The 22,629-nt window shown below is 39.4% G+C and overlaps 1 protein-coding gene across 6 annotated transcripts in view; it reads left to right on the top strand.

Moving 5' to 3' along the window:
- mcf2l2 (MCF.2 cell line derived transforming sequence-like 2) overlaps positions 1 to 22,629 on the top strand; it is an 87,455-nt gene that overhangs the window by 45,111 nt on the left and 19,715 nt on the right. For all 6 annotated transcript variants that reach the window (XM_076141646.1, XM_076141648.1, XM_076141645.1 and 3 more), the window contains 12 exons: positions 106 to 172; positions 397 to 512; positions 945 to 1,014; positions 1,174 to 1,266; positions 3,197 to 3,289; positions 4,940 to 5,062; positions 6,547 to 6,627; positions 6,978 to 7,118; positions 8,653 to 8,745; positions 9,226 to 9,304; positions 17,427 to 17,481; positions 17,679 to 17,776. In XM_076141646.1, the coding sequence (XP_075997761.1) occupies positions 106 to 172; positions 397 to 512; positions 945 to 1,014; positions 1,174 to 1,266; positions 3,197 to 3,289; positions 4,940 to 5,062; positions 6,547 to 6,627; positions 6,978 to 7,118; positions 8,653 to 8,745; positions 9,226 to 9,304; positions 17,427 to 17,481; positions 17,679 to 17,776 (1,109 nt within the window). The remainder of the gene's footprint in view (positions 1 to 105; positions 173 to 396; positions 513 to 944; positions 1,015 to 1,173; positions 1,267 to 3,196; positions 3,290 to 4,939; positions 5,063 to 6,546; positions 6,628 to 6,977; positions 7,119 to 8,652; positions 8,746 to 9,225; positions 9,305 to 17,426; positions 17,482 to 17,678; positions 17,777 to 22,629) is intronic.

Here is a 22,629-nt window from a genome sequence, read left to right as displayed (position 1 = left end):
GGAGACAATGGTGGGGTCACAGGGGCGCATCGCCAGGCTGAAAGGCTTCTAAAGTAAATATTATGCACTAGACATCACTTTGTTCTTTCTTGTCTTCCGCTCTAGACACATCATGGCCGAGCTGATTGAAACAGAGAAACTGTATGTAGAAGAATTGCAAAGCATCATGGAGGTACAGTATGTCTGCTGGCTAATTTGTTTGATGTCCACTCACATTCACAACAGCCATCATAGTGGTGTTAGCTCTAATGAGGATCCTTCTGGTAATATGTGTTTTTTTTCTCTTTACTGTCTCAACATTCAACGCATCTTCTCTCTTCTCCATCACTTTATGTCGCTTTCTGCCACCCTTTTCCACACTAATCCTCTTCCTCACTTCCTCGCCTTCCACCCCAGGGCTACTTTGCAGAGCTGGATAACTCAGAGCTGAGCTATCTCATCCCAGCATCCCTGGAGATCAAAAGAGATGTGTTGTTTGGAAACCTTCCAGAGATATATGAATTTCACAACAGGTATGGGTAATGTATTGGTGGGTGAGACAGCAAATAAATAAGTCCCAAGTAAATAATAATAATTGCTTCTCCTGAGGTTTCTTCCTTTTTTCCTTATACATTCAAGTTTTTCCCTGTCTTCTTAGAGAGTTCAGGCGGTGTTGGAAATGTTCTTAATGTTGTATGCCTGTTTTTGGTTTTGTTGGAATGCACAAGACAGCTTTTAGCTTCTAGAGATCTTGTCAAAGTCTCTAAATTCTTAAAATGAAGCCTAGGATAGGTTAGTTGTGGTAGTTGCTAATTTAGCTTCCAGCTTTGCTCGTCTATCAAAGTACAATCATAGTGTGCATTGTTGTTTTGTGTTAGTTTCCAAATCACTTACATTTAATTCTAACTTCAAGATCAAATTCCTTCCTGTAATAATAATTTTTCACTGTCCATCATTACCCACAGGACGTTTCAGAAGGAGCTGGAGAACTGTGCAGAGAAACCAGAGCTGGTGGGGACCTGCTTTTTGAAAAGGGTGAGTGACTAAGCCAAATTCACTTCACTGGTTTCCTGTGTGAAGTGATTACTGAAAGATTGTAATAGTGTGGTCCCTGATTCTGCATAAATGGGGAAAAAATGGGGAAAGCTAATGGGTGTGTGTGGGTGTGTTGTGGGTGTGTGTGTGTTTTTTCAGAAAGAGGAGCTTCAGGTGTATGAGAAGTACTGTCAGAATAAACCACGTTCCGAAGTTCTCTGGAGACAGTGTGGAGACAGCCTCTTCTTTCAGGTAGCACACACATACACACTCATTGATAAAGAGGAGGTGACATCCTGTATTAATAATATAAACACGTTCACAGTTTAAAATGCTTCACTGTGGCATGATAGCTAAGCTGAGACCCTGCAGCTCCACCTGTCTGTGTGTCTGATCTGGTTAAGCTGCTGCTTCAGCATCTTCAAATTCATTGCATTGTCACAAATAATCTGCTGCATACTGTGGCAAATTTTCCTCATAAAGTTCATCTTTCATTTTGTAAACCTGACAATTCTGAGAAAGGGAGTTAAATTAGAAAAATCGCTTGAGATTGTAGCAATGGACAAGGATTTTTATTCTGAAGGCCTCAGACAGCATGTACCTGTGTGAATTTGAGGATAGAGGATTTGAAGATTTCTGTACGGTTAGTGAACTAAACATGAAGGTTTTGAAGAAGTTTAGCCCTTTACTTCCTGCATTTCAGGAGACAATGAAGGATTACCATTTTATTCATTAATGTCTGAACAAACCATTGTCCAGAACTAAGGGTTTCCATACATATCTTGGGGGCAAATGATTTGAACAGCATCTATCCACATTTATTGTGGGTTGCACTTAAGTTTTGCACCTTCAAAATTATAGAAAAGTCACAGAGGTCAAAACTGTTTGCACATTTATGCTCACAACTTTGTCCCTCCTGCTATTGATGTGAAAATGGTGATTAAGCCATTTACACCAGAATCAATAGGAGTCTGCAGCCCTTCAAGTGTACATGTAATGTCGCCTGATCAAACTTTGAGGTGAGTGTGCGCAAATTCACATGGAGTCGGATTTGAAATTCATTCAAAGGGATGCTAGAACTGCTTTATTGTTAATCTGTTATTGCTGTTTTAGCATTACTGACAGTATTTTGTCGTAGCTTCAGTGAATATCCCACTAGAATTTAAATTGGGTGTTAGATGGAATTATTGGTGTTAGCGTTCCTCAGTCAATCCTCAGTACTGTTGTCTCAAGGCAAGAAAGTCCTTGGTTCCAACACATGCAGTGTAGGTTAATTGGAATCTAAATTGCCCATGGGTGTGAATACATTTGTCTGTCTGTGTCAGCAATTTGATGACTATATTCTGTTCAGAGTGTACTCTGCCTGTCATCCAACTAATGATCGGGTAGGCCCAGGGTTGTGCAGGGTTGCCCACGCAACCCTGCACAGTATAAGCAGGTATAGAGAATGGATGGATCAAATTTCCATACTGTGATTATAACAGCATCATCCATTCTATGATGGCTCAGAGCCTATGATGCAAGCATGGCTCCATGCAAGAAGTAAATGTCTTAATGATAAATTGATGTTTGACATGTACGCTGTTTAAAGTTCTGAACTGATGCGCTCTTTATAGATTTAAGAGTGCAGCTAAGATTAGCAATCAGTCACTAATCCTGCTGTTCAAACTGTCTTATATATTGTTTTAAGAGCAACAAACTTCATTACATCTTTGATATTATAGCAGAGCACCTGAGGTGAATGGGACTTCATACCTCTGAGTCTACACAAGACCTACAAATCTACTGAAAACGTAACATGTTTCTGTATAGGTGCTTGAAGGACCGCATGTTGAGCTAGAGGTGGGGATATGTTTCAAAAGATATAATATGAAATAACAAAAGAATAAGCCATTGAGAACATCTTGGCAACACAACCCTGGGCATCAACAAACATCCCCATTTTGTGGATTTCTTGATCCCCCTAGGTGGGCTGTTCCTCTATCTAAGCCTATGCTTTGTCTTGGATAATGATAAAGCTTTGTTGTGATGCTGTGTGGCTCTGCTACAGCACAGCGAGAGCAAGCTGTGCTGGTCTTTACAGTATATGAAAGTCTTCCTAAATACCACTCCAGGAACAAATTGATTCTGTCTGACTGTATATCCATTCATGATGTAGAATGTTCGGTGTTTGTGCCAACAGGAATGCCAGAAGAAGTTGGACCACAAGCTGTCTCTGGATGCATATCTGCTGAAGCCTGTCCAGAGGATCACCAAGTACCAGCTCATGCTCAAGGCATCTATCTCCTTCTATACTATACTTCTATACATTAATACATAAAGTACAGTAATCTTTAAGCTTGCGTCTCTGTAAATACTGTTGCATGATTTGTTTGGATAATTATGTGAAAGCATCAATAAGAAGGCGTTTGTTGCAGCAATTATCTTGGTTTGTTCTGTAATCCTTTAACGCAGTTCCAAAATATCACGTTTTCTAACACTGACACTGAACTACTGCAGTGCAAGTATGAGGACTCAAATGTAGACACACAACAGGACACCTTGGATATATTCTTTTTATACAATCGTACATATACTTTCTTCTTTAATGAGCTGTCCAATGTGCACTAATATCTGATATATCTAAACCAAGTATTTCAACAAACTCTGTTATGACCACAGAAGTTATTGATATCTTGGTTGCATTATTCTGCATTATTGATGTCCTCTTTCTTGTTTTTGGATGACCTGCCAGTGTAAAATCGTGACAAAGACAGGCCAGACTGTCGCCACATGGTCACAATCACATATCACAATCAGATATCTATCAGATTACTGAATCGAATACCACTTATGGAAGTGGCCCAAATCTGATATGAAAATATGTTGGGCCACTTTTTACCTGCATTCAGAAAGAAGCCAAAAATGGGGCAATTTAGCCCTGTGTCATAGTAAAACGTTACTTTTTATTGAATAAATCCTTATTGGAGAGGCTGAACAGACTCACACGTACTGTCATAATGTACAGTTATTGTTTAATGTACAGTAAGGTTTGGCATTGCCTTGCACGAGCATGGGCACCTGGCCAATCCTGGTGCTTGAATGCTGCTTGAGCGTCAAGCTGCAGTACAATGTTGTATGCTTCATATACATTTCAGCACTTAACTAAATTCAAATGTTGTGTGGACTACATTTGTGTCTTTCCAACAACCAACCAGTATGTTCCTGGTTTCAAAAATGCCAGCAGTGACTCTAATGTATTTCTGAGAAACAGGAGCTGCTGTTAACAGAGTGGATATTCTGTTTCTGGTGTGTGGGAAAGCGTCTCTGGGATAAAATATGCTAAGCCTGAGCTCAGAATTTAATTTCCACTGACATTTTAAGTCCATTATCATTTATTAATTATAAATGTTAAAGCCTGCCTGTATTTTTTTGGCTTTTTGTTCTAGACACCTTCACCATGAGATTCCATGTGTTGAAAAAACACAAATACAACACTAAATGCAAATACAAGTAAACCTGTTTTGCAATAAATGAACATGAAATTTTCTTTTGAAAGAACCAGTGGAAAGTTAGAAGCCTTAAACTCATGCGTGTAAGTAGCATTATTCTTCTCATTTCGAAAGCATTATATTCATGCAGCTGCGGGTAATTTTGCGTTATCGATCTGTTTGTCCAAGAATTGATACCTATGTGGGACAGCCCTGACTCGGGGCTGCAGCAACAGCAACAGCCCCGATGCTTACACCATACTGACAGCCTCTTTTCTCTTCTCTTCTCTTCTCTTCTCTTCTCTTCTCTTCTCTTCTCTTCTCTTCTCTTCTCTTCTCTTCTCTTCTCTTCTCTTCTCTTCTCTTCTCTTCTCTTCTCTTCTCTTCTCTTCTCTTCTCTTCTCTTCTCTTCTCTTCTCTTGCTCCCCTGGCTTTTTCTCCCTGTTGTCTTGCAGGAGATGTTGAAGTGTAGTAAGGGTGAGGGGACAGCTGAGCTGGAGGAGGCTCTGGCCACCATGCTGGACATCATTAAGTCTGTCAATGACTCCATGCACCAGATAGCCATCACTGGCTTTGAGGTCAGTGTGTAACATAAATATCACATCATCACCTTCACCATCATCATCATCATTATCATTGTTGTATCATTGATACACCCCTATCATATAGCATTACTTCAAGGTGCTGCACACCCCTTAAAAATTGTCATTTTACATGAACTGCAATCTATTCCATTATATTACTGTGTAAGTTCTTTAGATGCTAAACAGCATAACATTAAATACTGATTTAACACACAAGGAACGACAAAAGTAGACCATGGATAAGAGAAATCCTATGAGAACTGTAAACAATACTTTTCCATCCAAATGACAAATGTTTCAGTGATTTCATCTCTTTTCAGCATCACTGTCGTTCTCTGTTTCCTCCTCTTTAATGTATATTGTCAGTTGGACCTCTGTAGTCATAAAGGGACACATAATGAGTGTTTGTGCCATGCGTTTAATTCACCTCATCAGTCAAATTAGAGCTTTGTGAATGTGATGAATAGAGGCTCAGTCTGTTGGAATACAAGCTGGCTGTATCATGAAAAAGCAATGATAGTATAACTCTTTTATTGAAGAAACTGGTTCAGCCAACCATCTCAGTTCCCTGCCTCGGACACACACGCACGCACACACGCACGCAGGCACGCACGCGTACACGCACACGCCATTACTTCATCGGCCCCTGTGTATATGTGAATCTCGAAGAACAATTCTGTCCTACATTCCCTAGAAGTGAATGCATTTATAGGATACGGGTTAGAGGTAGTGTTGTGCTGCCTCAACTTACAGCCATATTCATACTGTCAAAGCAATACAACAGTTCCGTGTCAAATGCAGGTGGGAAAAGTCCTTTGAGACACTCCCCTGTATATGTACCAGTCAGTTGCCATTAAGGCCTCAGTCAGCATCATCTGAAGTGCCTGTCAGACAGTGCCAGAAACCCCATTTCCGACGGTCAGTCAATCTGACAGGTGAAAGTGTGTGCCATTATCGATGTTGATGAATATGTGTAGTATCCCACAGTTCCCCCATCGTGAAAACTACAGTGTAGAAAAGATTCCTCTCCTCTACTGTGATAGAGAAACACACAGAAGACTCCTTTTATATGAAAATACATGATTAGGTGATTATTCACATTGAGATGGGAATGACAAACACGTGTGCACACACATACACACACTGTTACTTCAACCTTGTGAATTAGTTTGACTGTTCTCCCTGCAATAGTTTTATTGACATTTTGAGGTGTATTGCCCTCTGTAGACCTACGCATAGACTAATTAAAGGTCCACACCTTAGTCCACATGACAGCAACTGAATTTTACACCTGAACTGTTTGTTTTGGATTCACTCAAATTTTGAGTCCACAGGTTTGAATCCTTGTCCAAGCTGTCATTCTTTCGTTCTGTGCATTCAAAGATGATGTTTTAATGCCTTTCTGATTCTGATACAGTCTAGCCCTGCAGCATGACTGTGTAGAACATGTTTATAATTTATGGTTCTTTGAAATACAGGGAAACCTGAGTGAGCTAGGAAAGCTGCTGATGCAGGGGTCTTTCAACATTTGGACTGACCACAAGAAAGGCCATAACAAGGTACAACAACACAATACACATGCGTGTTCGCTGTATTTCGAGTACAATCTGTCAAAGAATTTAATAAATTTCAAGGTATTATATCTGAAGAATATGCGTAATGAAGGCATAGATGGGTCCACTGCAATTGGCACACAACAATGGCCATACAGTTTAAAATTTCAGTGGTTCCCAAAGTGGGGGGCTACTGCACGGGGGGCGCGAAGAGTTTGGGAACCACTGGTTTAAATGAACTTGTTACATTCCAAATAACACGTAAATGTAACAAATGTGGTACTATATCTACAGGCAGGCTGAGGCACTGATTGATTGAAAAGATAGATCCTTTATGAGTGTTGATGTGGTTTCAGGTGAAGGACCTGGCCAGGTTTAAGCCCATGCAGAGACACCTGTTCCTGTATGACAAGGTGTTGCTGTTCTGTAAGAAACGAGAGGAAAACACAGACGGGCATGACAAAACTCCATCCTACAGCTTCAAACACTCCCTCAAGGTCAGAAAGAGACAAGAGTCTGTGTGTTAATTCATTTTTCTTATGTTAACACTGTGAGCACTGCAACGCACCACTTCATTTGAATCCATAGGCTGCAGATAATTTCTTACTTCTTTATACTACAAACATCTTCGATACAGTCATCTCTCTGAAATATGATATGAGTGCAGCCTTAACAACTGTCAAGGCTGATGGCTGATGCCTTCCAGATGCATGTATGTCAACCCATCGCAACATTTCAGTGCAGAAATTTGGGTCTTTGTGCTGAACTTTGTTTTAATATTTTAAAAGGTACACAAAATATGAGACCAAAGAGACTGTGCAATTGAATCCCTGCAATATCAAGCCACTATCAATTATTTATGGCTGCGCAATATGCCGAGAGGGCTCTATTCTATTCCATTGATGTTATGTTTCTCTTAACATTATGCATGCATGTGCTGGGACAGTGTAGTATTTATTGTGCTTTGAACCTGTGTGTCTGTTTATGTTGTGACATTTTTTATGCTGCACCACTGAGCCCAAGACAAATTTCCCTAAAGGAGCAATAAAGTCATTCTCAATCATGAATTGTCCATATCTATAGGTGGGCTACAGGACTAAACCTGTGCCCTTCCTGCCTTATAGGAAAATGTGCCCCTAAGTAAGCGTACTAATACTTACAAAGAACTTCTCCTGAGTCCTAGAAGAGGCCTAGGCATCTTTTGAGTAGATACCTGTGTAACATTTGCCTCAATAGCTCATACTTATCTGAACAGAAATGAACAGCTTCTTGCATTTTAGTAATTCTGGTAAAATTCTAAAGCATTTACAATAATTCAAGTTGTTAATTTTTCTATTTATCATGTAATGGATAACATATTGTCAGGTCAACACAGCTTGTCAAGCTTTATTCCACGATAATCATCCACTCACAAAATGTCATCCTGCTTATTATATGCCTAATTACCAAATAAATTGATTTCACATAGTTAATCAATTTTAAATGAATTTATTACCAATTACAAGCTTCTGCCGAAAAAGTATCCAGTTGCCATTATTGTGAACTAGCCTAGCAACTGCAGTGCATAAGCAATGGCTGCAGACCCGAACCTTTTCAAATTGAAACCCTGTTTTGTCCCATTGCTGAAGAATGGCTTATATGGATTTAATAACTGCCTCAACATCTGGCCTCGATGTTACTTCTGTGACAATCCAGTTTTGGTATGAAACTGTTTTCAGGTCACCCTCCTGACTATCACAGGAGAAACATGATAATCGCAAAAATATCTCTTGGGAAGAAAAATAATGTAATGGCTTCACAGATATGTTAAGCTTTGTTACACAATCTGTAATATCACAATGTCATTATCATTTAAACATTTGTATGGTATGTATATATATATATATATATATATACGTATTTACAAGGATTTATACTATTTATCTTCATCACGTCTTACTTTTCTGTATTCCAAACAATAATGGGCTCTCTGGAGTAGTGCTGTAGTTGTTTAGAATAATGCTGACACTGCCTCTTTCTGTTTATGTTCAGATGAGTTCTGTGGGGATTACAGAGAATGTCAAAGGAGACAGCAAGAAGTTTGAGGTGTGGTACAATGGCAGGGAGGAGGTCTACATCATTCAGGTATTTTGATGCCCCTCCTCATCTTCCCTTTTTATCTTATCTTATCTCTCAGCATACTTCTGAGGGAATACATCATAAATTGCTTATATTCTTCATAATAATAGTAACAATTATTTAAATATACAAGTTTAAATTACTAGATTGACTTTATGTCAATCTAATATGATTGACTTTATGTCAATCTAATAATGATTTTTATTTTTATTTTTTCTGGTGTGATGTGATTATTGAGAACCCATTGAGTATTATATAAACTAAATTATTTCATCAGGTGTTCCTTTCTACAATCATCCTCTGGGGGGCAGTGTTGAACCACAGAATTTTCTTACTGTCAAAAAAGAATTATTACAAAGTGACTTATGATATTCTCTCTCTCTCTCTCTCTCTCTCTCTCTCTCTCTCTTTGGCTCTCTTCCTTTTCTTTCTCTCTATGCGTGTGTGTGTGTGTGTGTGTGTTTCTCTGTGTGTGTGTGTCCCCAGGCTCCCTCCATGGATGTGAAAAATATATGGGTGTCAGAAATTCGTAAAGTTCTTACAGGCCAGCTTGAGGCATGCAGAGGTACACACACACACATACACAGAAGTACAATAGTATTTCATCCCCTGTGTATTTCCAACATTGTTTTCACAGCCTATATTCTTTTAGCACCATGGATTCTACTAGATATGTTGGAATTATCACTAGCCAAATCTATATTTAAAAACTGATTAAAATTCAGCTTAATTCCTGTTGATTTTATTTCACGTTTAATAAAAAAGAAAATCTGCACATGGCACTGTGTTACACACATGGACCCAACTAACAGAACCGTGACAATGTGGCTTTGCCGTTCACTCTGGTACAGAGTATAATTATTCATCACCAATTTCTCCTTCTTTCTCTTCCCCCCATCTCTCTGAAAAAAATGTCCCAGAGCTGCATGCTAATTGTCATGTCAGATGCTTTCTTCAATTAGAATATCCCCCCCCAAAAATAGAATATATATATTTCATTCTATTTTATTGTATTCAAATGTATTTGTCAGTGACCACCCACAACAAGTAATTCCAGATTTGAACTCAAACTCTATTTATCATTCCAGTAACCTGGACAGCAGAAAATTAACAATACATATATTAATAATTAACAATGTGATATAATTAAAAAAAATTAAAAAATCATGAAAAAACAAAAACACTTCTGATCTAAAGGAGGGGGGCACGAAAGAAAAAGTTTGGGAACCACTGGGTTAGGTGTTTAAGTTTCCTTTTATATAGCAAAGATTGCGGATGGTAGTGTGTTCCATAATGCCCAGGCTGTAATTGAGAACGGCATCTAACCAAACTCAGTGCAGCTGAACTGGACTGCACAGTCCCTCCTGGTGGCTGTTCTGGTTGATTTTGTGTTGCCCTTGCAAGAAAGGATTAACAATTAAGAGATGGAGGACGAAGGTCATATTCAGCTTTTCTTTGCTGTAACTCTGTCACCATTTGATTTTGCAGCATTGTGTGTTATATCAGAAAATGTCAGAATCTACCATATCTTTCACATCCTTTATCACACTCTATTGTGCTTACACATCAAAACAACCTTTTTACTTCAATGTCGGTGAACTTCAGGCAGAAAAACACACAACTGAACACAAATGAAAATGTTTATCTGTCTGCAAAATATTCTCAATATCAACATGGTGTAAAGAAATCCCTTTTTTGCAGATGTATTGTAGATCCTTATAATCAGCTGTGTAAATCTGAAGCTTACATATTTTAATAATAATTATAATATAATTAAAGCCAATAAGCCAATTTAAATAGACAGGTTTTGATGTGTGATTTGAAGGTGGCTATAGAATCATGGGAAATCCCTCAGCAGTCTAGGCCTATAGCAGCATAACTATGGGCTGGTCAAAGATAAGCCTGGCTGACCCTAACTATTAGCTTTACAAAAAAAGGAAAGTTTTAAGCCTACTCTTAAATGTAGGGTGGGTGTCTGCCCCCTGGACCGAATCTGGGAGATGGTTCCAGAAGAGAGGAGCCTGATAACTGAAGACGCCTCCCGTTCTACTTTTTGAGATACTGGGAACCACAAGTAAGCCTGGATTCTGGAAGTGCAGCATTCTAGGGGGGATAATATGGTACTATGAACTCTTTACGGTAAGATGGAGCCTGACCATTAAGAGCTTTGAAAGTGAGCAGGAGGTTTTTAAATTCCATTCTGGAATTAAATGGAAGCCAGCAAAGCTCACATGGTAGAAATATGATCGCTTTTCCTAGCTAGACACATGCAGCTGCATTCTGGACCAACTGGAGAGTCTGTAGAGACCCATTATGGCATCCTGTTAATAATGACCAGAAATTAATGCCTGGGTCAAGAGTAGGTTGTTGGGTATTTTTAAAAATCACAGCTACTTTAAAGATTACTAAAGAAAGATTGATCATATGTAGCAGAGAAGTGTAACTTAAAGGAAAGGCTTCCTTGAGCAGCCTAGTTGTAATTGGGTGTAGGAGACAAGTTCATGATTTAGATGAGGAATTCATTGAAGATAATTCAGTGAGGTCAATTAGAGAGAAACGATCAAAGTCTATATTGGGTTTTACAGCTGTTTCTCAGCTGTTTCTAAGGTTCATGTGATTGAGGATAAATCAGTGCCTATTGAGGGTAGGAGGTGATGAATTTAGTTTCTAATTGTTTGTCATTTTTTCATCAAATAAGCTCATGAAGTTATTACTACTGATCTATTTTGACCAGGCTAGTGGGGAGGGGGTCGAATTTGCAGGTGGCAGGCTTAGATTTATGAATTAGCTCAGAGATCGTAGTTTCAGGAACAAGACGCAGAAAAGGAGGTGGTGAGTGGAGTGACCAGGCTATTCAACCAGGGAGAGTAATGAGACACAGTGACAGTGGTGGCAGCTGGCAGTGAATACAATAATTTTTAGAAATTAAGAAATTCAGGAAGGCAGTACATCGTAAAATCAGAGTAGCAGTGGAGAGCAAGAGTTTTGGAGGCATGGGTAGTACTGTGAAGAAGAGATTTTTCATCTTGCCTTTGCCAGCACTATTGATGTCTGCATAGTAGGTGGATTTGGCACAACAGAATACATTCTAATAGTGAGATAGAATACAAAGAATAGAATACAACCGTGAGACCAGTCTTTGAGTAGAGCCACTCCAGGTGGGGTGAAGTCTTTCGAGCCTGCCACCAGGTCACCAGGTCCTAAAGGTAGTCGACATTCTAAGCATTCTCCTCATAGCTTGCATGAAAACCCCACACCTGCACATCAAATTCACATTATAGTCAACAATAGACATAACTGCCGTCAACTTTCACCTGCATCAGTCAGCAATCGTGGTGCTTACTTGAAGAATCCTACGAAACAACAAGATAACCAAAATGACCCTGAAACAGAACCAATAGTCCTAAAAGGGGCAATAGTTCAAACAGGGGCAGCACAGGGAAGAAACAGCAGGAAGACGGAGCAGGTGGACAGATCAGGCAGAGGGATCGAGCGGACGACCCAAGCTCGAGGGGAGGCCCAGGCAAAACAATCAGGCACATAACCCGAACTTCAGGGTAGGCACAGGTATTGCAACTCAGGAGGATGGCCTGAATCCAGGGACCAATCAAGGCAGGAACAGGAACACAAGGGCAGGAAGTAAAGCAAACAGAAACAAAGGGAAAATTATACTATAAAATAAAACGAGAAACCAACGCAAGAAAGAAACAAAAACACAGGATGCTAACAGCTTAAAACCTACCTGTTCCCTCCCATTGCTAGCAAGTGCAGGGGTGTCAAACTCATTTTATTTCAGGGGCCACATACAACCCAATTTAAACTCAAGTGGGCTGTTATCTTAATCATCTTTGTTAGTTAGCGTATCCAGCTATCTTAGTTATCTTAATTTTAAGGGCCATCTGCTGTTCAGTTCTTGGTCTCAGCGACCCTAGTTGACAAATTAGGAATAGCAGTTAATTTTTTTTAAATTTGCAGTTAAAGTGTTGTAATATTCACACTTTGCAAAGTCCTCCCACGGGCCGTATGTTTGACACCCCTTAGCTAGTGCCTCTGTCTGTCTCTCTGTCTGCATCTCTCTGTCACACTCTTTGGGTATGTGTGGGTGGGTATGTTTATGTTGGTGGGTGGACAACAACAGATTTTTTTTTTTTAATATATTCTTATTTTCTACTTCATATTTTCTGTGTGTGAAGCACATTGAGCTTTATATGAAACGTGCAATATCAATGAAGTTGACTTGACTTGATTTGACCAACAAAATAATTTGAAAAACCTCCTGAAATTGAATCAAATCAAAGTTACAAACAGGTTTTGCTAGCTTGGGTTGTATTGACAACGGAAAATTTGGTCTGTAGCCCAAGGACTATGTTATGCTGTGGTTTGATTCTCGGCTGGGCTAGGTCCTTTCTGTGCGGAGCTTCCATGTTCTCCCAGGGTTTTTCTCTGGATGCTTAGGTTTCCACCTACATTTAGAAATGCAGCTAAAATACTCTAAATTGCCTTGTGTGTGTGAAAGTGTGATTCCTTTGTAACAATGATTCTAAACCCTAAAACCTTCCTGATAATTGCTGTATGCTAATGATGGACACTCACATACAACAGAAATACACACCTTTGTCTGTACGTCACCATTTGACTCTGTCCACTTCTCTCCCCCTCTGTATTTCTACTTCTCTGTACCAGTAGGCATCAGTCATCCCCTGTTCCACTCTGTGGGACACCCTCTGTGAACCTGTGTGTGTTTGTGTGTGTTGGATGTAAAAGCTTGTGTGTGAGGAGACTGACTGACAACACGACAGGCCTTTTCATGAAGCCTGGAAGCAGAGGTAGTAGCAGGCATTGATATTTCATCACAGTGTGTACGCGCGCGCGTGCGTGCGTGCGTGCGTGCGTGCGTGCGTGCGTGCGTGCGTGCATGCCCATGTCGTGTGCGTGTGCCTACGCATGCATGATTTACACCCCCGATTTCATGTCGTTGCAAGGAGGATAGAAGACAGACAGAGAGAGAAGAAAAAAGCGAGAGAATGAAATTGGTCTGGGAAAAGCAAGAGGGAAATTGAAAGTGATGTGGAGAGAAGAGGACAGAGAAATGATGGAGAGGGAAGTGGGTGGAGGGGGAGTTTTGGAGGCACTATGGAGGGAATGAAGGAAAGGTAAAAGAGATAAACAGGAAATGAGAAAGGCTGAGATAAAGGGAAAAGTAAGGTGGTGGGAAGGAGCCTTAAGAGGAATGGCAGTCATTTCATCTCTATGGGAGAGCGTGTTTAACAAGACAGAGAGAAACGAGAAAGGAAAAGGAGAGGAAGTATAGTGCAAGAGATGTGTTAGGGAGAGAACATTTTACAGTGACTATTCTCTATCCTGCAGACATTTTGGCATTATCCCTTTCCAACTGACACATGTTGCTGGTGTGTGTGTGTGTGTGTGTGTGTGTGTGTGTGTGTGTGTGTGTGTGTGTGTGTGTGTATGTCTGCCCACTACAAGGTAGTTCCAGTGGCTTTGGAATCTTGTAATTTTTTTTGATTTGTTATGATCATGACACAATTATTACTATGTATCTATGTATGTTAAATTCAGGGGTTGCAAACAAATAACAGCTATGGAGTGTTTGCCTCAGACACAGGCCCGATTTTTCACCTGCTGTATGGCTCTGACAAGCCACACTGCTCATTATTTTTAATTAGCCCCACCTTCAAAGTTCATTACTGTATAATACCACCAGTGACATGTGCTTGCCAATAACAGTCAGTAATGCTGCTGAGTCCCCCTTGTGAATACAGACTAATACCTGAGCTACGCTGTTACCAGCAGTGTTTAAGTTCTCTCTCACTCCTGGATACCACACAGTGTGATAGTGATCAATCTTCTGTTTGTTGTATCGTTTATGTGAGTAGGTTGGTTTTTCATTGTTTGGATATAAACTGGACCAGAGGAAATAGGATGTTGAAGGGTGAACACTCACTCAAGTCTCCATGGGAACCCTGGTTAAGTTTCTTGCAGTTTAGAACACATTTTCATGATGATAAAATATATTGATTTTTGGTACTGTGAACAGGAAATATTCATGAATCTAGCAGTCATGATGAACTGTGGGTGCATTTGGAATGTAGAATGTAAAAATGTCTTCTGAAAATTTTGTCTAAAAACTAATTTAAGGAACAACATTGAATCGAGAAAAATATAGACACAGTGTTAAATGTTCTGTCAAAAAATTACAGAAACAGGATTTCATAAACAAAGACTTTCCTTTGACGTCAGAAAGCTTGGACAAAGGTACATTATAGTCTGCCAATCCCTCTACATTTACATTTACAGTGACTCATCTGGAATACGCTTTTATCCAAAGTGACACACAGATTAGATCAAGAAGACTTGAATCCTCGTTGTGGTGACAGCAACAGGCACCATTTGTTGGCAGAGCAGAATGGGTGTGAGGGAGCATGAAACTGAATGAGCCTGAGGGAGTGAGGTCTGATAAGTGGCTGCCATATTGGATGCTACTTTGTAGGCAAGCATCAACGACTTCAACTTGATACATGCAGCAACTGGGAGATAATAGAAGGATACTCAGACGGATATATTCTGATTTTCAGACAGACTAAAACAATGCGTTCTTTGAAGGTTAGTAGTTAATCAATTGTGACAACCAAGCTCTGAGCAGACTTTGCAGGGTAGGTCTGGGACCAGACTTCTCGTTTGTGGTTTTAGTTTTCCTGCAAATGTTCCTTCATTGCTAATTGCACTAATGCAACATGTCCTGTTAGGCCGACAGCATCAAATTTCAAATTTTCTTTCTCTGAACGTGTCTATTCAAAAATTCTGCAATGGCAGGATTTCACTTGTGAATCTGTGCTGCTGCAGAATGTGAACAAAGTTCTGCTCCAGCATCCACCCTCAATAGACAACTAACCTTTACCACAACGCAATAACAAAATCAGATGTATGTTTTAATATTGCTTTATGGACCTCAATAAGGACCTACAAACAGACTCCCTAACACCCACTCAAACAAGACACAAGAAAGAAGCATATTCAACAATCAAAGTACATGTCCGTGTAGAGAAAGTGACAGGGAGAGGAAAGTGGATTTGATCCAGATACCTGCATGTGAAATTTCAGCAGGATATAAAGATGTCTGTAGTCACGTAACAAGGAAGCATATATTTGTAATGATTGGACTTTGTTTGATTGTGTCTTTTGCTTATGACTGTACACAGTCTCACACGTCAACACTCCTATCACAGCTGTCTCTGTGTCTCTCTGTAAAGGTGCTCCTCTCAGACTGTTGTTGACTGCACAGACCTCAATGTGACTAGCTTTTATGAATAAAACATAGGTATATCCATGTGATGAAAAATATCCCTTGTGCTGAATACAATATTTAGAAGATGTGGAATGGTTCTATGCTGAGTCTGCATCTCTGCGACAGGTTCATTGGTTCCTTAGAATAGGCAGAGACATACAAGATCATTCCCAGAGCTCAGACCTCATTTCTGTGAGCCATGCATTTGGCCAAGGCTTTGCCAAATTCAGGCCACACTCACTCTACTGAGAACAGCAGAATTCTCTAGCTGCCTGAATTTGTTAGCATGAACCATCTTGTTTAGATGTAAGGTTGATATCTGAAGCTGCACCCTTGGTGACTTAAGTACTCCTTTCTTGCTTTATACAGCTACAAAGTGATCCCTTTAAGGCCGATAAAAGTAGCTGACAAAGTTGAAACTGCAGTTTGTGAGAACACTGAAATAACCCCTAAATGTTCAAATGAAAGGATATGACTCAAAGAACTATGCCTTCACAGGTTGTATTTAAATGTGACCACAGAATCCAGGTACATTGGGATAAAATCATTAGAAAAATCAAGTTTCAATACAACAACATAGTAATTATGCACTACAATAATTTTTGGTCATTCATAAAGCTTCCCTTATGTTAATCAGCGCACCAGTGTAACATTACTGATTTAATGTTGTAAGGGGTGTCCCAGGTGAAAGTCAATGAAGACCTGCACCTTAATGAGCTGCTGCTGAGTGCCATGCATTTGCATCTCATTTGCATTTACTTTATAGTGCTTTCTCTGGCGTAAAAGCAGAATGAACATGTCAAAGAAAAGCTTTAATTCTCTGCTTTAGCGCTTGTCACATTATTAGAGCACGTCTTTGTCACTGTCTCTGTCTGTTCTGCCACAAGAACCTCAGAGGGAGGTGGGTGGCTGTGTGGGATGTGTTTGACATGTGGAGTGTAGAGGCAGACGCTTTATGAATGGTCAAAAGATCAGATCAAAACTTGTGATAAAAATAAAGTGACTAATGAACTGATTTCTCCTGCATTTTATATTTTTGATCTACATTATGTGACCTTGTACTTTAATGAAATTGAGCTGCTAGTAAAATGTTTCTACTGCTCAGTGAAAACCACAGGAAACATACTGAGCCATTCCAAACAAGACATTCTGTGCTAAATCAACATAGTTCACCTGAGGGTGGTCACCAGTAAGTCTCAGCTTAATTCTGCAGAGAAATTAGATTGACCTTATTTTGGTTGGGCTCAGAGAGAGTGACAGTAACAGAGATCGAAGAAGGCTGTCAATAAGATTCAGATTCAGCACCATAGCAGAGAACAAGTATAAAAAATGAATGAAAATAAAAATGAAAAAACAACATGTAATGTTTATTCTGTGTGTATAGAGGCGAGCCAGCTCCACCAAAAGATCTCCGAGAATATCTACAGTGCCCCCATGAGGTAAGAACGCAAATAAACTGTAGCCTAGTTTTACTAATCATATAAGAATGATAAAAAATATATAAATTATCAAATATATACCATGCAACAGAGTTTACGTCAGAAACACATCTGTCTGTAGTCAAATCTTGCAGGCTTATGAGTGATGTCAAAGAAAGTTATTTAAGATGTTTAAATGGTTGACATTGATCCAATAGGAATGTTCGCAAGGTGGCACTACGACAGTCTGATTCATCAAGTCCAGAGACCGGCTTCAGGAGGGCCAACCCCAGCCCCAGTATGAGGCAGAAGCGAGGTGAGTGTTCACTCAGTGCCCATGAATGCGAATCCCACCAAAAATCAGCTTGTTCTCTTATTTATACTGCAAAAGCTGCCATGCTTTTGAGTTCTTAAGCTCTAGAAAAGCGGCACTGCATTCAGATGGAATAAGAACTATAAAAGTTACAAATAACCCACGAAAGAAGGAAACTGTTGGTGTCGGACAGAAATGACCATACAGTGCACACACATACACAGTACAAACATACTTCTGTATTCAAATATGTGTAATTTCATCTACATGTAATTTGTAAACACAGGCTGTACATATTAAATCTGAACGTCCCATAACCAGCACCAATGACAACATGAACACATTTTAGTTTAGTGCTCGATACACAAAATGAATGTATGAACATCTATAGCGCTACCCATGTATTTTCTTATTCCCTTCTGAAGCCAATGACTGTCACGATTTTTTGATTAGTTTAAAGTGGTTAAGTGGAGAAGAGAATGAAGAGAATAATGAGAAAGAGGAGAAGGAAATTGACCTGATAACACCTAGAGTATAAAAGTGACTCACAGAAAGTACTTTTCCTCAGCTTCCGTACATTTACAAGAAGCAAGAAAGGACAGGAGATTCACCTGGTGACATAAACATGCCTTTTTAACACAAATATGTATTCATCAAAAACCTCATGGCTAAATTTAAAGGCATGCATGGTGAAGTGAATGCTGACATTTCATCTGTTTTTTTACATTAGTGTTGTGTTTGGAGCTTCTCCGCCATAATTTTGTCATTTGCACTTACGTCACATACGGCTATTCACGTTTGAAATGTCACTGGCAGATGCTCAAAATTGAACTTTGAGTGCAGCAGCAAAGTGGAGAATATGTTCTAGCCACAGCTCAGCTCCAAGGCACAGTTCAGCTCCATAGAAAAAAATGGTCCAACCAAATAAAAAGCTACTCACAAGTAAGCAGCCGATTAAAATACAGATAATGACATAAAATACAATGATGTAGGTCATAATTATGCATTTGCATTTATGACTATAAAATTCAGCTTTTCAGTGATGTAATCCAAATACATTTTCGTGTTGGTTAAATATAATGTTAGACAATACATGTCTTACTTAAACTTAACTTAAATCTGTGTTAAAATTCATTACACAGTGGTAAAATGTTGGAACAATAGCTTTCTGAGTCCTCTGTTGCGAGAAAGGAATTGTGGGGCAGCATTATCGTCTACCTTTTCATGTTTCATTCTTTCCAGGGCTAATAAAGATGGGGTAAAGGAAGGAGCAGCAGGTCATTTTGATGTTAGGAACATTTTTCATTGACAGAATGAGATCAGACAGCAGCCATAATGAGTTTCCTCTGCAGGGTATCAGGACTCACCCTCATAGGGACTGGGTGAGGAGCCCAGACATCAAAAGGGTGCTTGCAGTAGAACCACTGCACCTTTTCATGAAAAGGAGCCAGCTGATATGATTCAGGCATCCAATCAGGATGCTTCATGGATGCCTCTTTGGATAGGTAGTCAAGGCATGAATAACTGGAAAAACACATGGCACACCTAGAATGCATACATTCCATTGGGCTTGGGAATGTTTTCTGATCCCCAAGGAAGAGCTTGACGATGTGACTAGGGAGACTAATATATGAATGTATGTGAGTTGGATGAAATAGTGTGTGTTTTCATCAATAGTTTACATTTCAAGGAGAGCTGACTCTGAGCCCCATGGAAGGATTAGCTCTTTAACTGCTCATATTACTAATATCATGACCACTCTGACACAGCGTAATGAGGGTAAATGTTTTTCTCTCTGTATTTCTATGATTATATTAGAAGAAATGTCATTAAAGTGTGACCACAAGCTCATCATTGCATGAGGAAACACAGTCGTCACTATGGGTGACTGGACTTCTGTATAGTTTGGATGAAGACGTAGAAGCAAATCTTGTAAAATATTTTTATTTAAGAAAAGCAAAGTATAAACTTGTAGGGCCTTACCTTAGCGTGTTGTGGGGCTTTCACAGATGGTAACAGGAAATATGTCTGCATTGTGTGTGCATGCATATGGCTAACTACAGCTGACTTATTGTGGCTGGTCAAGTTAATGTCTATGAGAACATCCATAATTTATGGTCTTTGAAAAGCAGTTATTAACTGCTTTGCAGCCCTAGATTGCACAGCAAGTGTTCTAAGGAGAAGAGAGTGTTTCTGAATAGAATATCGATCGATCTGCTTCTGCTTGTTATTTGTAATCTCTTGCGTGCTAAGCAATATCCGAATTTCCATTTTTCTTCAATTTTCCATTTGATAATAATAGTCTATAGAGGTTTATTTTAAAAGTTCTAAAAGTATTTTGACTGAAGACAATATCAGATGACATAACAATGAGCATGCGGTTATACATTGTAGCAACATTTTTAAACATACAAAACAAAATAATGATAAAAAGTCATAAGGTTAGTTAGTACACATGAATGGGAAACAAAAAGGAAAACAAGCAAAACAACAAAATAAAATAAAAACAGGAACCTAGCCACCCCAACATTCATACAGCCCACCCCAGCTTATTGGGAGCAAAGAGTACAAACAAGCCTTTAGTCCTGCACAACCTGCAAGTCTGTAAAGTAAGACATAAAAGGCTGTCATTCGTAATAAAAAAAAAAACGTATTGGCAGATCATCTCACTGTATATGTAATTGTCTTAAGTTCAAGAAAAAACACTGTCATTAGAGTTGCAAGCAACTTTGAAAGGGGTCCAAGCTTTCTGATGATAATCGTAAACCATGGCATGTCGGCATGGAGCCAGTTGTATGGGAATGGGATTTCAGGTGAACAGGAGAACTTTTTATTTATTTAGAATTGTGCTCAAACCAGCCGTCATTTGATACTCTGTAGTCAAATCAGCCGCACTTATATTTAGAGTGCACGAGTATTATTGCCTTCAGGGTTGATGCATTGAAACGTAACCTGGCGAAGTTAGCGCGAATACGTCCATTTTTCAAAGTAAACTGGTAACACATTTTTACCCTGAAATGGTCTGATCGCTGATATTTGAGAGGCTATCAAATATAAATTCCCTAAAGCTAGTATTTAAGGCAATTCTGACTACACACAAACTCAAATCAAATACTTTTACTGTACCATTTTAGAGGATTTTAAGATTAAATCCTAATCTTGGGACCTTGAAATCGCTTGATGTATGATTTCTAAGGGGCTATAAAATAATATTTCTCCATAGTTATTGGCAATGATTGATATGGTTGTGTTCAGGGCAATTTTGATTACACACAAACTAAAAATGAAGCATCGAAGTGTGCAAGATGTAGCATTCAGATCCATGTTCCTCCATCCATGTTCGAGCTTGTTTGATGCATAAAAATTGCAAATTTCTTTGAGAGAGTGTACATACATACATACATACATACATACATACATATCCAGTATCATCAGAACTTTCCCCTAAATCCGCAGCTCAGATTGTGTCATGGTTGCGCCCTGCAGGGCAAAGCCTTGTTTCTTTTCCTGAGATCGGTGAAAACACTTTTATAAGCACAATTATTCTTCTTGGGGGATTGCTTTAGGCTTGGATTTCAGAGATCAATGTGCTCTCTTGTGTCCTGGGGGTTTCTCAAGACCTAATTTCCTATTACCTGCATCAACAAACAACAGACTCAAATTTGACTTGGGTCCTGGCCATTTTCACTTCCCTCTGGATCATTCACTGAACCGTTCATTTACAATGCACAGCCCTGTTGTGCATTGAAAATGCATTCCAGGTCATCCACTTTGTCTTGAAGTCGTGGGTTTCCAGTTTGTAGCTTGGCAATGGTCGCCTCAGGCATGTTGAGATGGCCAAAGTTATCACCAGCCAGGTTTTCCATGGATGTTAATCACCTCTGTAAAGTCTTCACCATGGCACGTAGTGCGTCAACAAAAATTGGCAGAGATCTAATTGAATCTTGAATCAGCATTGAGATTTCTTCCCTGAAGCTTGTCCATTGTTAATCCATCTTCACAATCAACCTGGTCATACAAAAGAAATCAAGTTGTCAGGGTCCCCAGTAGAGCGTTGGGTGTTGCTTGTGCCAGCAGCGATGGTTGCTAATTTGCTACCCTTTATTGTTGATGGCTGCATCAGTGTGTTTGATTGATTCAACTTACTCATTTTGTTTGTTGATGTAAATCTCCTCACCCAAAAACTCTGATGTTAAAGTATCAAATGGTAAAGAATAATCAAGAGACCCTTTTCCTCATGTCTTTCTCCTACATCACCAATCTGGAATCAATCTTCATTTCTGCTGATATCATGCATGGATACAGGTTGATCATAATTTGCCTTTAATTGCAGAAAGGACACATTTAGTACATGTAAATCGTAGTGTCAGTGACACACATATGACATCTGTATTGATCTGATAGGTCTATATATCATACATCAACATATGAGACAAACAGTAAATGAAGAAAAATCCAAATCAGACACTTCAAATTTTCAAAGTTTCTTGGATTTATCATCGAATCCTGGACCTAGGGGACCAATCTAAATCTAAAATAAGGGACGCCTGGGAGGATGAGCTTGGCTTTCAATTTGAGACTGAATGGTGGGAGGAAGTTATATGTAAACTACACGCTGTTTCGTCCTGTGCTTATCTGGCACTCATCTAGTTTAACGTTTAACACAGGGTCAACTTCTCCTAATCGAGACTATCGGAAATGTACCCAGAGGTAAACGACAAATGTGATAGATGTTTGAATCTACACTGCAATACCAGCCATATGTTTTCCTTCTGCCCCAGTTTACACAATTACTGGTCTGGATACTTTAACACAATGTCAGCCATATTGCAGTTTCAATCTTCCCCTCATATAGC

Source organism: Genypterus blacodes, unplaced genomic scaffold (genome assembly GCF_046128005.1).
Source record: "Genypterus blacodes isolate CSIRO-AG114 ecotype Tasmania unplaced genomic scaffold, CSIRO-AGI_Gbla_v1 ptg000019l_1, whole genome shotgun sequence".
In the NCBI taxonomy this organism is placed as follows: Eukaryota; Metazoa; Chordata; class Actinopteri; order Ophidiiformes; family Ophidiidae; genus Genypterus; species Genypterus blacodes.
This window is presented reverse-complemented; position numbering and strand designations above follow the sequence as displayed.